Source organism: Lepisosteus platostomus, chromosome 4 (assembly GCF_059453375.1).
Source record: "Lepisosteus platostomus isolate fLepPlt1 chromosome 4, fLepPlt1.hap1, whole genome shotgun sequence".
Classification (NCBI taxonomy): domain Eukaryota; kingdom Metazoa; phylum Chordata; class Actinopteri; order Semionotiformes; family Lepisosteidae; genus Lepisosteus; species Lepisosteus platostomus.
The window spans coordinates 43,173,315-43,187,344 of NC_142614.1; the positions used below are offsets into that span (position 1 = coordinate 43,173,315).

A 14,030-nucleotide genomic window follows, 5' to 3' on the forward strand; every position below is an offset into this window, starting at 1 on the left:
CTTCTCCCTTTTTCTTTGCAGACCATGTTTTCTCCCTCCTTCATTTTTAGGTTGATTTCTATTTTTGTGATCTAAGAGGGGAAATCCTGTCTGAGAGAGTGATCCATTGTGCTATTATCCTGCAGTGCCTCATTGAGCAGGTTCAAAGTCTCTACCATCACCTGCACTACCAGTTTTGTACATTATTTCTGTACTTTTTTAACTTGACTTTTGAGTTTACAATCCTGCAAGTTTCAAAATTATTTAACTTGATGTTGACCATTATGTTGGTTTGGAAAAGAAGCATTTAAGATTTGAGTAAAAGGGGAAGTATCCAAAGAAAATCTGCAAGGGAAACATAAAGGGACAAGAGTCAAAAGTAGACTGTGTGTTCATACAGAACCTACTGCAGATGCTGGGAGCATTATAAACAAAACACAAGAACTTTCAAGAACTGTCTGCCTTAACAGACAATTACAATGTAATTGGAATCAGTAAAACATGTCTAACAGGAATGGGCGGTAATGGATACATCCTGTGGGGGTACAAAATGTAAGAAAAATCTGAAAGATGGTAGAAAGGGTGGTGTAACACTTACTGTAGGTGTAGGACCTTTGTACTGTACATTATTCACACAGATGGTAACTTCAAAAAGTCCAAGAAGGGTAGTGGCTTCATTATGTTGGGTTTGTAACACAGACAACCAGAAGAAAACAGAAAAAATAGTTCTGCTTTGAGCTCTGGCTATTTGCAGACAGTTCTACTGTAAACCCCAAAGGCAACTACTAAAATACCCACCCATTTACTACCTGGTCTACTGTGAAGTATACTGTAAACACACTTGATATACATACACCTACAAGGTGAACATTCAGACTCTCCAAACCATTAATCATCATTCTATTACAATCTGGATGGACTGAAAATCTTTGAATTGTCTCATCACTGGCCTCTGGTGGCCCGTCTATTGTCACAAAAGCCCCCCAGTTTAATTTTTTTTTATCAACAAATTGTTTATTTAATTTTCAAACTAAAATCCAGCAATAATGTAATCCTTTTGCCTGTGGTAATCTTGCACACACAGTACGTTAAGAAAAACATTCAAGCACAGGAAGTAAACCAAAGTGAATCAAAAATATTCAAAGGGTGCTGTATACTGTATGTTACAGACCATAAAATTTAGATACCAATTATAATGCAGTGTCAAACACTTACATGAAGAATGCAAAGAGAGAATTGGTTATCACAATATATTTTAATTTTCCTGACACATTTTTGGATACCCATCATGGATGTCAGCAACTGAAAGTGAAACAATAGACATAGCAATAGGAAAACACTTGGCAAGTGAAATTTAAAGTTGGCATGTATAAAGTGTTAAATACAAGTGCTAATGTTTTTAAGGTATAACTGTAATATGGGAAATAGTGAGCTTCAAAACGCCGACAGTGCCTTGAAAAGTATTCAGACCCTTCACATGCTGTCCCATATGTTCAACTACAAAATGATGCTTACTCATTTTTTAAAACCTCATATAATTTTTCAAAACCTAAATGATCAAACTGAAATTTTCTCTGGGTAACAGTACAGTAAATATCAGCTCAAAACTAAGGTGATAAAGCTGCAATATGTCGATTGTATAAGTATTCAGACCCTTGGACCCAATATCTGGTGGAAGCCCCTTTGGCAGTAGTTACAAGTCTTCTGGGGGTAAATCTTTAACAATTTCCACACTGGCATGGTGCAATTTATGCTCATTATTCTAGACAAATTGGTTCTCTCAATTTGCTTCAGAATTGTTTATGGACAGCATTTTTCAAGTCTTTCCACAGATTCTCAATAGGATTCATGTAGGTATTGTGACTAGGCCACTCAAGAACATCCATTTTTTTATTCTAATGCCACTCTACTGTAGCTTTGGCCTTGTGCATTGTGTCATTCTCCTGATGAAACGTGAAGCAGGTTTACAGGTAACTCTAAGATTTGCCTGGACTTTGTTCTACCCCGTTTTTCCCTCAATCTTGTTAAATTTCTCAAGTCTCTGCTAATGAGAAGCCTATAATATAAAGCTGCTATCACTGTGCTTGAAAAAATTATGATGTTGACTGGGGGATGTGCTGAGCTGTTTCCACTATTTACAACATTTTGCAAAATGTTCTGGTTTTGTCTTGTCTGATCACAAAGCTGATTTCGCCACATGTTTGTAGTATCTCTTAAATGCTGTGTTGCAGACTCTCTGCAGGATCGGAGATATTATTCAGTAATGGCTTCCTTCTTGCCCCTCTGCCATGAAAGCTGCCTTTGCTCTATGGACATTTTCTCTCTTCTCAGCCATAGAACTCTGTGGTTTTCTTTTCAAAGCTGCCATTAGCTTTACAGTGGCATTGCTAACCAGTTTCCTCCCTGCCAGACTGTTCAGTTTGGACAAACATCCTGATCTAGACAGTGTCTGGTTAAGTCACAGCTTCCACTGCTTAATGATCAGCTTCATGTACGGAAAGGTATACAGTGGTGTGAAAAAGTGTTTGCTCCCTTCCTGATTTCTTATTTTTTTGCATGTTTGTCACACTGAAATGTTTCAGATCATAAAACAAATTGAAATATTAGACAAAGATAACACAAGTAAACACAAAATGCAGTTTTTAAATGAAGGTTTTTATTATTAAGGGAAAACAAAAATCCAAACCTACATGGCCCTGTGTGAAAAAAGTGATTGCCCCCCGTTAAAACATAAATCAACTGTGGTTTATCACATCTTTGGAAAGCTGAGTTCAATTTCTCTAGCCACACCCAGGCCTGATTACTGCCACACCTCAATCAAGAAATCACTTAAATAGGACCTGCCTGACAAAGTGAAGTAGACCAAAAGATCCTCAAAAGCTAGACATCATGCTGCGATCCAAAGAAATTTCGGAACAAATGAGAAACAGAGTAATTGAGATTTATCAGTCTGGAAAAGGTTATAAAGCCATTTCTAAAGCTTTGGGACTCCAGCGAACCACAGTGAGAGCCATTATCCACAAATGGCGAAAACACGGAACAGTGGTGAACCTTCCCAGGAGTGGCCGGCCGACCAAAATTACCCCAAGAGCGCAGCGAAAACTCATCCAAGAGGTCACAAAAAAAAAAACAACAACATCCAAAGAACTGCAGGCTTCACTTGCCTCAGTTAAGGTCAGTGTTCATGACTCCACCATAAGAAAGAGACTGGGCAAAAATGGCCTGCATGACAGAGTTCCAAGACAAAAAACACTGCTGAGCAAAAAGAACATAAAGGCTCGTCTCAGTTTTGCCAGAAACCATCTTGATGATCCCCAAGACTTTTGGGAAAATACTCTGTGGACTGACTTGACAAAAGTTGTGAAGGTGTGTGTCCCATTACATCTGGCGTAAAAGTAACACAGCATTTCAGAAAAGGAACATCATACCAACAGTAAAATATGGTGGTGGTAGTGTGATGGTTTGGGGCTGTTTTGCTGCTTCAGGACCTGGAAGACTTGCTGTGGTAAATGGAACCATGAATTCTGCTGTCTACCAAAACATCCTGAAGGAGAATGTCCGGCCATCTGTTCGTGATCTCAAGCTGAAGCGCACTTGGGTTCTGCAGCAGGACAATGATCCAAAACACACCAGCAAGTCCACCTCTGAATGGCTTAAGAAAAACAAAATGAAGACTTTGGAGTGGCCTAGTCAAAGTCCTGACCTGAATCCGATTGAGATGTTGTGGCATGACCTTAAAAAAGTGGTTAAGGCTTGAAAACCCTCCAATGTGGCTGAATTACAACAATTCTGCAAAGATGAGTGGGCCAAAATCCCTCCACAGTGCTGTAAAAGACTCATTGCCAGTTATCGCAGACGCTTGATTGCAGTTGTTGCTCCTAAGGGTGGCCCAACCAGTTATTTGGTTTAGGGGGCAATCACTTTTTCACACAGGGCCATGTAGGTTTGGATTTGTTTTTCCCTTAATAATAAAAACCTTCATTTAAAAACTGCATTTTGTGTTTACTTGTGTTATCTTTGTCTAATATTTCAATTTGTTTGATGATCTGAAACATTTCAGTGTGACAAACATCCAAAAAAATAAGAAATCAGGAAGGTGGCAAACACTTTTTCACACCACTGTATATCTGCAGAGAACAGAGCAGATACATTACCTGGCTTAAAGGAATGTTCTACTCTGACAGACTACATCAACTTTGTATACTGAAACTATAAATGGACATTTATCACTTTATCCAATTACAGGTCACAAGCAACAGGGATAAGGCAGGATACACCCCAGACAGTGTGCCAGCCCATCCCAGGGCAACACACACACACTCCCACCAGGGTCAATTGTCCCAGAAGCTAATTAACCTACCAGCTTGTCTTTTGACTGTAGGAGGAAACCAGAGCACCCAGCAAAAAAAACAACATGAACAAAGGAAGAATGTAGAAACTCCCTTCAGTTAGTGCACCAGGAATTGAACCCGGGATCCCAGGGCTATGGCCCTGTGCCACTTTAATAGTCCCAAAAGATAATAAGAAAGTCAACGTAACACAGTGAGCACTACAGGAACATGCATTTTAAAGTGTGAATGGGAGACACTTTTTTACACAAAAGTTTGGTTGAGTCTGGAAGGAACTATTTAGCACTATTGTCAAAGGTGATACTTTCTGTAAAGAAATGGATGTTTGTAATTTTCAGAACAATATCTTATAAGTGACCAAATTATTGCAATTCACAAGTTTTGTTAAGTACTTCTGAGAAAATATATATACTCTATATGTGCTTGTAACATTGTACTGTAGGTATGTATATAGAGAGGAATCAAAAAGTCAACAAATTTTACTGGGCCCGCTTCTCATTTGCTGCATTTTCAACAGGGAGAGTATAGAAAGCAAATAGATTACAAGTCTATTACTGAAATTACTGTACTAAGATTGGTGCAACAGAATTGGTTGGAATGGAGGTTAGTGCTGCTTCTACACAGTTCCTGGGCCCCATGTTTGATCTCAGACTGGGGTACCTTCTGCTAGTTTGCATGGCCTTCCTGAGCTTGTGTGGGTTTTCACCCGGTGCCCCCATTTCCTACAGCCTTCCAAAGATGTGTTCCTCAGGCTAGTTGGTGCTTTTAAATTGTTCTAGTGTTCCCGGATGACTTGTATTCTATGCCTTTCAGATGAGTTGCAGATCACTGTGGCTCTTGCTAGGAATAAGCAGCTGTCTGAAAATGGATGGATGCTACAGAGAAAAGGGTAGAAGACACTTCCAACAAAAGAGACAAAGAGCTCTAAAGCTCATGCCAGATAATACTGCCTAGCAGGAGATTGTCTTACAGGATAAAGGAAGGAGGCCAGGGACAAAGAGACAGCTGTCACGTGTTTCTTCTGTTTCTTGAATGGATGCCAGGGGATTACATCTTTGCTTCTTTTTTTTTGTTCTTGTCTCAGTTACTGAATGTGGATGATTTTTTTTTCTCAGTCTCCAAACTGATATTTTATATTGTTTGGCTTATACTTGATTTGTATTTATTATTTTTGTCTTAGTTTTTAAATATGTGGTACTGAACTGATCTGGTTGTGTTCTGCTGCTTTGCAAAAGGAAAATTGTTGGAATTTATTTTGGAGAGACCCTAACCATATAACCCAAAGGAACTTCCTGGAATATTCTGATTTGAATTAACTTTTCTTAATGTATTCTATCAGTAAATGTAGTCCAGTATACAAGTATCATCTAACAATTATTTCACAAATCAAAATATCCTCCCACATATAGGTTTTTTGTGCTTAAAATTTGCTGGTGCAAATTAGTTATTTTTTCTCTTATATAAGACAAATGGTTAGGGCAGTAAATAAGAGTACTCAAAACTTTCGGAATCAAAATGTAAAAAAGTCTGAAAACTGAAAACAGTGTAGTTCCGTCCTTCGGAGCTGTCCAATCTTCCATGTGCTGAACAGAATGAGTACCGATTCCTTTTCCTGCGTAGAATTTAATGTCTTAAGTAATAGATACCTTCGTGCAACGTTCTAGAGTGTTTATTTTTATATTTTATGTGTAATTACATTTTGTCACTCTAAATGCAAAGTAAGTGCTATTTTTGAAATTGTCAAAAGTACTGTATGACTGTCTTAACGCACACGCAAACACGTGTACTGTAAAGTATGTATAGATTTGTTTTCTACTGATGAATAACTTACAAAACTTAAACAGAAGTTTAACATAGGTAATCGACAAAAGCAGTAATTAATATTTTAGTTTACGTTTATGCTTTACAATATATTTTTTATTAAAATGCTTTGAACAAGTGGTATCAAACCTTTTAGCCCCCTACATGTGATATCGCGGCGCTGCTCACGCTAGTATTAAGAACGTCATTTCCCACAAGTCAGTGATAATCATATGATTGCAAAAGCCCAATAGCAGGCGAGCGCTAAAGTGGGTTAGCTACTGCGAACCTCCAGCGACTTCCCGCGCCAGTGAATCAGAACACGACACAAGCTTGCAGCAATACTGTTGTCGGTACAAGTAAGTCTTCTTCTGCATTCTGTCATCCTAAACTGCCAGAAAGAGCTAAAAAATATGCAATCGATTTTCCCTTTGTTAACATGACAAAGGTGTTGCAGCGATTGTTATAACCCTTCCGATGTAAAAAAAAAAATACAGGCCTAGTAAGATGCGCTGCAAATTCTGATCTACCCTTGTCGGAGCAGGTTTCTCGGTGCCCAGCAGTGTAGACCCAGTGATGCTTGGCCTTTGGTCACAAAGCTGATGTCGTTTTATAGCGGACCAGGATTTCTGCAAACACATCTTATTTAAACTTCACGAAAATCTTAGAGCGGAAAGAGAGTGAAACTGTTAATCGGTAAATGAAAAATACTTGAGAGTATCGTGTGTGCTGAGAGAATTAAACACTAATACAAAGGCTTTTTCTCGGCCTGTTTTTGTGAATTGTTTTTGTTTTCATGTAAAACTCAGAGCAGATACTGTTTCACATTTACGAAAATTTCTAAAATAATCCTAAAATTGGGTTGCTATAAAATGTAGCCAAAATTGCATTTGGAATTCAGTAATCCGAGGATTGTACGTATCACTGTGAGTTTGCAATTGAACAGCATTAATACAGTTAACGTGAATGAGGTAAACTAATTTGTGGAAATTATGCGATAAAGTCATTCTAAAATCTCTACTTAGGTTTGTATTTTTTGTTTGTTTTTTGGTGTAGTTGGGTTATTAATCTTGCATTACAATAATTTCTTTCTTATACTTTTTACCTGGGATTCATGCTGTGGTAATAGTCGAGTGATTAACCTATTGTGAAGAAAACGTTTCTGGCCTTAGATTGTGCAAAACTTACATTTTGAGTATATTGTAGTGAATTCACTTAGATTGTACATCTCACTAAATCTATTTAGCCTGCAAATTTGTGTCAGTGGATCTCCTAATTATACTAGTCAGTTATATTTTCACAAGTTTGAAATGCCCAGATTTGCAGTCCTCGGGTATTTTCATCAAACTGTTTTTTTTCCAGTGATGGCTCAAAAATGGAAAAATCCCATTTCACTTCTTTCCACCATCACTCTGTACTGAAAGAGGTGCCTGCAGCATGCTTGTCTTTACTGTTTTCTGACTTAATGAGCTATCACTTCCTACGCTGACCCAGATCCTTCAAAAGGAAGCAGAATATGTCATCACAATTTACCACCATGAAGTGATGTGTTCTGAAGAATAGGAAAGATAACTTTTTTTATTTTATTTCTGAAGCTTCCAATGATATTTTAAGCCACCACAATAATGAAGGGGAATAAAGTGGTCCAAATTGTCTTCCATTTTTGTGTTTGAATCATAATGTGTTTTGTGTAATGTGGTCATTTGTTTCAGCCCAATGTGTTCTGTCATGAGATTTTGGGAAAAAAATGTGACTGTGTCCATGTTCTTCTCTAAAAAGAAGCAGGTGTTTTCTTAGATGATATCTTTTTTTTAATATTTCTTCAACACTGATCATTTTGTCTCAACTGCAAGGTTAAATTACTTTACCTTTTTTTTTTACAGAATGCCAAAATCCAAGGAAGTTGTTTCTACTTCTTCTGGAAGTGATTCAGACAGTGAAGTAGAGAAGAAGGTATGTTTTGATTGCTTTGCAGCTTCATAAAACTGCTTCTGTTTGTTAGGAAGGTTTTTTTCAGCAGCTTGTGACTTAATATCACAGAACTTATAGGCATTTGTTTTCTGAGAGGGTGCTCCTGTTTGTGAATTTGTGTTAAAGAGATAGATACTATACAAGCGTTTTTATCAAGGACTATCAGGGTTGCAGAGTTTTTTTTTATCTACAGAGTCCTCCCTTGACTTTTTGGACAGCTGACTTGCTAGTCTTGTGGTAAACGATAGTGGTGTCTGACTGTGATGGTGAACTCTTTTGGAAGGCAAAGAGGAAGAAGCCAGCAACCCCTGAGAAGCCAGCAAAGAAACAGAAGAGTGGTGAGAGCTCGAGAGCTGGGGCTTCATCCAGGAGTGGAAGTGATAAGGATGAAAACATGTTTCAGGTAGGACTGGGACAGACCTTGCACATTCTCCTGTTTTGTGTTCCACTAAGCAATGGTGTAGAAGGTGGTAGAGCACACCTATATCCCATTCAAATGATGCTCTAAACCTTGTTGTATTTAATGAATGAAAGGTTGCTCAGATCCACCTTTTAATGCTAAGCAGCCTTTAGCTGCCTTTCTCTTAATCCTTAGACAACCGCAATTCCTTCAAACAGGAAAGCGTTCATTGACATGGTGTGTTGTTGCAGCAGCTGTGAGCAACCTTTGATCCATTTTTAGGATGTGACCTACATTTCTGTGCTTTGTGTTTCTCCTGTCATCCATTTTGTCCTTTTTTATACCGTTCTTCATTTCCACAAAGTGTTGGTGTGCATGTCTGTCTGAACCAATCTTTCTCTAGGTTTTTTTTAATTTGCTAAACCTTCTTTATTCTGGGGTTGAAAGAACAAAGGAATTAATACCTAGGTAATGTGTATCTTTAAATCTTGATACAAGCCTTACTGCTAATATAAGGAGCTGACCTGATACAACCAAAGTCCTGGGTTTCCCCCAGTTCTCACATGCGGGGCTGAGCATTAACAGTAGGTTACTCGCCACTGTTCCTTCAAAATGTTTTCAATTTTCTAATTTCCAGCTTTCTTTTTTAAAATGTTTGATACTAACAGGTTTCAAGTGTTACCTATTGACATCAAGCAATCCTGTGTTGATTTAATTTGGTCAAATGAGGCACCAGATGGAGTAAAATTTAATCTTAAGCATCAGTCATGTATAGCAGATTGAGCCCTGTGTGAGGACATGTTTTCTCATAGCTTTCTTTTTTGATAAAAAATATCTGTAGCCTCATGGCCATGTTGTTGGTTCAAGGCAATAACATTTTTTCATATGTCGGGGTTAGAAATAATCAGCTTTGATGAGTGCATTTTAAATCATGATAAAGGAAAGAAGTACAGAAGAACTTGTAAAGAAGAACTTGTAAAAGAAAGAAGAACTTGTAAAATCCCCAATTTACATCACAAAATAGAAGAAATTTCCAGGCAGTGCCACATACTGCGATTCAGAATGAGGCAACAAAACTTCCGGGAACATGTGTGGCCTTATGACGTTAAAAACAGGCAGGCTTGTGAATGTCTCTTTCAAATCAATAGAAATAGTCTGCTTATGCTTTTGATTTCAACACAGTTTTGCCAACACATACTACCAACATGTTAACTCTGCATGCAGGTTATAATAATAATAATAATTGCTTATATATTGCTTACTTATATAGCGCTTTTCTGGACACTACACTTAAAGTTCTTTACAGGTAATGGGGACTCCCCTCCACCACCACCAATGTGCAACATCCACCTGGATGATGCGACGGCATAGTGCGCCAGAACGCTCACCACACGTCAGCTATTAGTGGGGAGGAGAGCAGAGTAATGAAGCCAGTTCATGGATGGGGATTAATTAGGAGGCCATGATTGGTAAGGGCCAATGGGAAATTTGACAACGCCAGGGTTACACCCCTACTCTTTTCGAGAAACAACCTGTGTCCCCGTTACTATAATGGGGCATTAGGACCCACATGGACCGCAGGGTGAGTGTCCCCTGCTGGCCCTACTAACATCTATACCAGCAGAAACCTTGGTTTTTCCAAGGAGGTCTCGCATCCAGGTACTGACCAGGCTCACACCTGCTTAGCTTCAGTGGGTTGCCAGTTGTGAGTTGCAGAGTGATATGGCTGCTGGCTGGTTATGGTTGAACATTTCTGTGGTGAAATGTTTGCTGTATTTATTGGCTCATACATCACATTACATTAATCACTACGGAAACTAGTGAGGAGGAAGTGCCAAATTCGTGGGACCTTGAATGACAGCTTGCGACAACATGGCGACTTACAGTACTTTCACAAAGTTCACGATTTTAAGCTTAATTCAGAAGTTGTAATTTTTTTCTCTAACGTCAATTAATTTATTTTGTTACCAAGATTCAATAGCTGGTCTGAGAAATTAGGACTGCAGTTCCCCTTTCTATTCATCCAGCCTTTTGTCCAATTTTGCAAGTCACATTGGATATGTTCATTTCTTTGAGAAACTAAGAATGACATGTCTGATATACTAGTAAACACCACTGTGATTAACAATTTTGCAGATAACGATAAGTCCACATATCAATGTTTATTGAATAGTTCCATCTCCGCTTTAACAGTTAACTTCAAATAAGTGTAAATTCTGTCAACAGCTGCACAGGTTTTTAAGGGTTGATTTTGGCGAGTCATATTTTTTAAGTTTGTCATGTGTCATCTGTTATAGTATAAGAGATGACGTTTTGCAGAGTTGTGCTGGTAGAACTGCTTCTCTTTACAATAATTACACTTGATGTGACACATTTTTGTGTTGTAATATTGTAAAACCAATGAATGGTGCAGTATTTTGTTTTTTATAGCCCGTACAGAAGCTGATGCACCCAACTGTTGCAAATGAATCGCAATTGTAGTGGAGCTAGTGCAGTAGCTGAACATTCTTGTACGCTATTCATAATGTGTTTTATAAAAGTGATCTATAACTGGTGAGACTTTACTATGATGTGGACACACTGTATTACAGTGACTTTTAAAGCACACTTAGATCTGGGTCGTTCAAACACTCTTTGTAGTCCTTGTGCGGTTTTCTTCACAGATTGGGAAGATGAGGTACGTCAGTGTCCGAGACTTCAAAGGCAAGGTCCTGATTGACATCCGGGAGTACTGGATGGACCAGGAAGGTGAAATGAAGCCTGGAAAAAAAGGTAATGTATGATCATGGAATTTTATGGTATTCCAGCAGTTCACAGTAGCCACGAATGGCTGTGGAATTGAATTTATTATTACATTCTTTATTTACCATTTGTTTTTCTTGTCACTCTCTGTTTAGGGGTTTCTGAAAACAATATTATTTAAATGCTTTCACACCATAAGAAGATGTCAGGCAGAAGAAAGTTTTTATTGCGTTGATCTCCTTCTGTTCTCTTAATCTTTCCCTTAAACACGTAGTTATTGAAGCCCCTCAAGAGTCTGTGAGGCAAACAATTCTTCCACTGCCTGTGTAATTATTTTGATTTGCTTATAGAATGAAAGATGCTATTCTGAAACTTTTCATTATCCAGTTAGTTTAATTTTTCTTTGTGTCCCTTGGCTTTTTAAACTAATTTAAATTTCAAAGGAGATGGCTTAATAAAGAGCCACATTTTCTGTCGAAATCGGTATTTAAAACGCAGCAGATGTACTTTTCTTAACTGTGTTCTTTTTTTTTTTTTGAAATTGTCTTTTCAGGAATTGCTTTGAACCCAGAGCAGTGGAACCAGCTTAAGGAACAGATCTCTGAAATTGACGATGCGGTGAAGAGAATATAACCAAAAGGGTTCAGATGTGGAGCTTGCTTTTTTTTTAGATCTTAACCACCAACTTTTACACTGGCATAATGTTTTCTAAAGGATGGGATTCTTTTTTAAAATAAGACTACATTGTGTATATTTGCAATTTAAGTATCATTTGAATCTTTGCATGCATGTTCATCCTAGTATGTGAAAAGCAAGGCAGGAGGTTGTAGTTTTCTTGGATTGGTTACATTTGGGAGGGGTGGTAGGGGATTGGGTGGAGAAGGGGGAAGAAATGTTCCTCGTACACAATAAATGCGATAAGAGGCGCCAGAAATTTTCCTTTCTGTAATTTTTTGTCCGAGTTGTTTACTCCACTGTTTTTTGGGACTGTTATATAATCACAAGGTTATATGGAAATACATTGGGTTTGTACTGAAAACAATTGTATGGTCTCTTCTCTGTGTAAATGGCCTTTCACATCACCTCAGTCATGTTGCATTGCATTCATTGATTTGCAATGACTTTATTTTGGCATGATACACACTGAAAGAATATTGAGTACTACTCACTTCAGACTGGTTCTAGGGCTCAGAACACTCCTTTTGGGGAGGGAGATTTGATCTAAACTGCCAGCTGTGAGATATGCAATAGTGAGATCACATAACACTGAAAGCAGACAGTCTTTCATGTGAGAATACCTGGGGAAAGGGTTTTGCTTTTACTCTGTATGCTGTGCTATGACCCACAGACCTCCTTGATGTTCTCCTATTCTACATTTCTTCACATCCTACAGGATATTTTTAGATTTCCAAGTTTTAGAAAGCTAAAAAAAATTAAAAGATGGCATTTAATGAATCTGGAGTTTTGTGTAAATCTGGAAATATGAAAATTAAGTTATGAACGTTAGTTCACACATGGAAAGAGAGAATCAAGTAGAGGTTACTTCCAACAGCCAAAACGTTTTTCTGCTTTCAATAAAGTTTTCAGTGTCAAGTTATCCTCTTCTGGTTTCCACATGTTGACCCACTCAAACCTGTATGGGGAAGACTTAAGTTTTATTTGAAGCCGATAATCTTAACTCATGATTAGTACTGAAAGCGAGATGCAGGCCAGATACTACAGTGAAGAGCAGATTTAATTTGTCAACTTTAGTTTATATTCTAGTTAATGGATTTGTATTTCGTGTAACACATAAGTGTCGTCTTGAAGGAGAACTGGGCCGAAATAAGAATACATTTTTAAAAAATTGTATTTTTTTCTCCAAGCGTGGCCAGGGTGACTTAATATATGGCATACATATATGACATTTTACATTATGGGAAACAATGACTTAAGTACAAATTAATAAAATGATAAGGCTAGTATAGTATAAGCTTGAAGCGCAATGCAAATATTGAGTTAAGCAAAATGAATTGGAATTCAATTTTTTGTTTAATGTGGATACCAAGCAGTAATGAAGATTGCTGAATATCATGTGTTCCATGAATAAAGTGAAAAAGTTCAATAAGCAAATCACATTGCAGGTTTAAGAGTCATTTGTGCAATTTGCTGTAAGAGTGCAGAATTTAAGAACTGAGAATCTGAGCTCTGAATTACATAAACCTACAATCCTGAATTCTGCAGTATGATTCCATCTACTACAGGGCAATTGGTATCCATGTACATATTCTATAAATCATTACCCCAATGTTGGGCAACACTGGTTTCTTAATGGCTTAGTCCTGTTCGGTATCTACAGTACTTACCACCATTTGTAGCACTAGGACATTATGTTCAATTTAGTAATTAACCGATTATGTGGAATGAAAACCATAAAACAACTGGGGTTTATTATCCCCGCTTTAGTCTTAAGATAGGGGGCCAAAAGGGGGTGCTTGCCCTGCGATCTGTGTGGGTCTTAATGCCCCAGTATAGTGACGGAAATACTATACTGTAAAAAGGCGCTGTCCTTCGGATGAGACATAACATCGAGTTGCTGACTCTCGATAGTCATTAAAAATCCCAGGGCACGTCTCAAAAAGAGTAGGGGTGTAACCCTGGTGTCCTGGCCAAATTTCCCTTTGGCCTTTACCAATCATGGCCTCCTAATAATTCCCATCTATGAAGTGGCTTCATTACTCTCTTCTCCCCACTGATAGCTGATGTGTGGTGAGTGTTCTGGCACGCTATGGCTGCTGTCACATCATCCA

General features: G+C 38.1%; 1 protein-coding gene across 1 annotated transcript; it reads left to right on the forward strand.

Annotated features, from left to right (window-relative positions):
- The first annotated feature begins 6,339 nt into the window (after positions 1-6,339).
- sub1b (SUB1 regulator of transcription b) lies at positions 6,340-12,283 on the forward strand. Its single transcript, XM_088629538.1, has 5 exons — positions 6,340-6,487; positions 8,012-8,081; positions 8,383-8,502; positions 11,163-11,271; positions 11,795-12,283. The coding sequence occupies exons 2-5, from the start codon at positions 8,013-8,015 to the stop codon at positions 11,872-11,874; spliced, it is 378 nt and encodes a 125-aa protein (XP_088485664.1). The 5' UTR covers positions 6,340-6,487; position 8,012; the 3' UTR covers positions 11,875-12,283.
- The last annotated feature ends 1,747 nt before the right edge of the window (positions 12,284-14,030 follow it).

Excerpts from the sequence above, each read along its gene's own strand:
- sub1b (XM_088629538.1), top strand. The coding sequence starts at position 8,013 with ATGCCAAAATCCAAGGAAGTTGTTTCTACTTCTTCTGGAAGTGATTCA. Across the intron at positions 8,503-11,162 it reads AGGATGAAAACATGTTTCAG|ATTGGGAAGATGAGGTACGT; the intron begins GTAGGACTGGGA and ends TTTTCTTCACAG. Across the intron at positions 11,272-11,794 it reads AATGAAGCCTGGAAAAAAAG|GAATTGCTTTGAACCCAGAG; the intron begins GTAATGTATGAT and ends TTGTCTTTTCAG.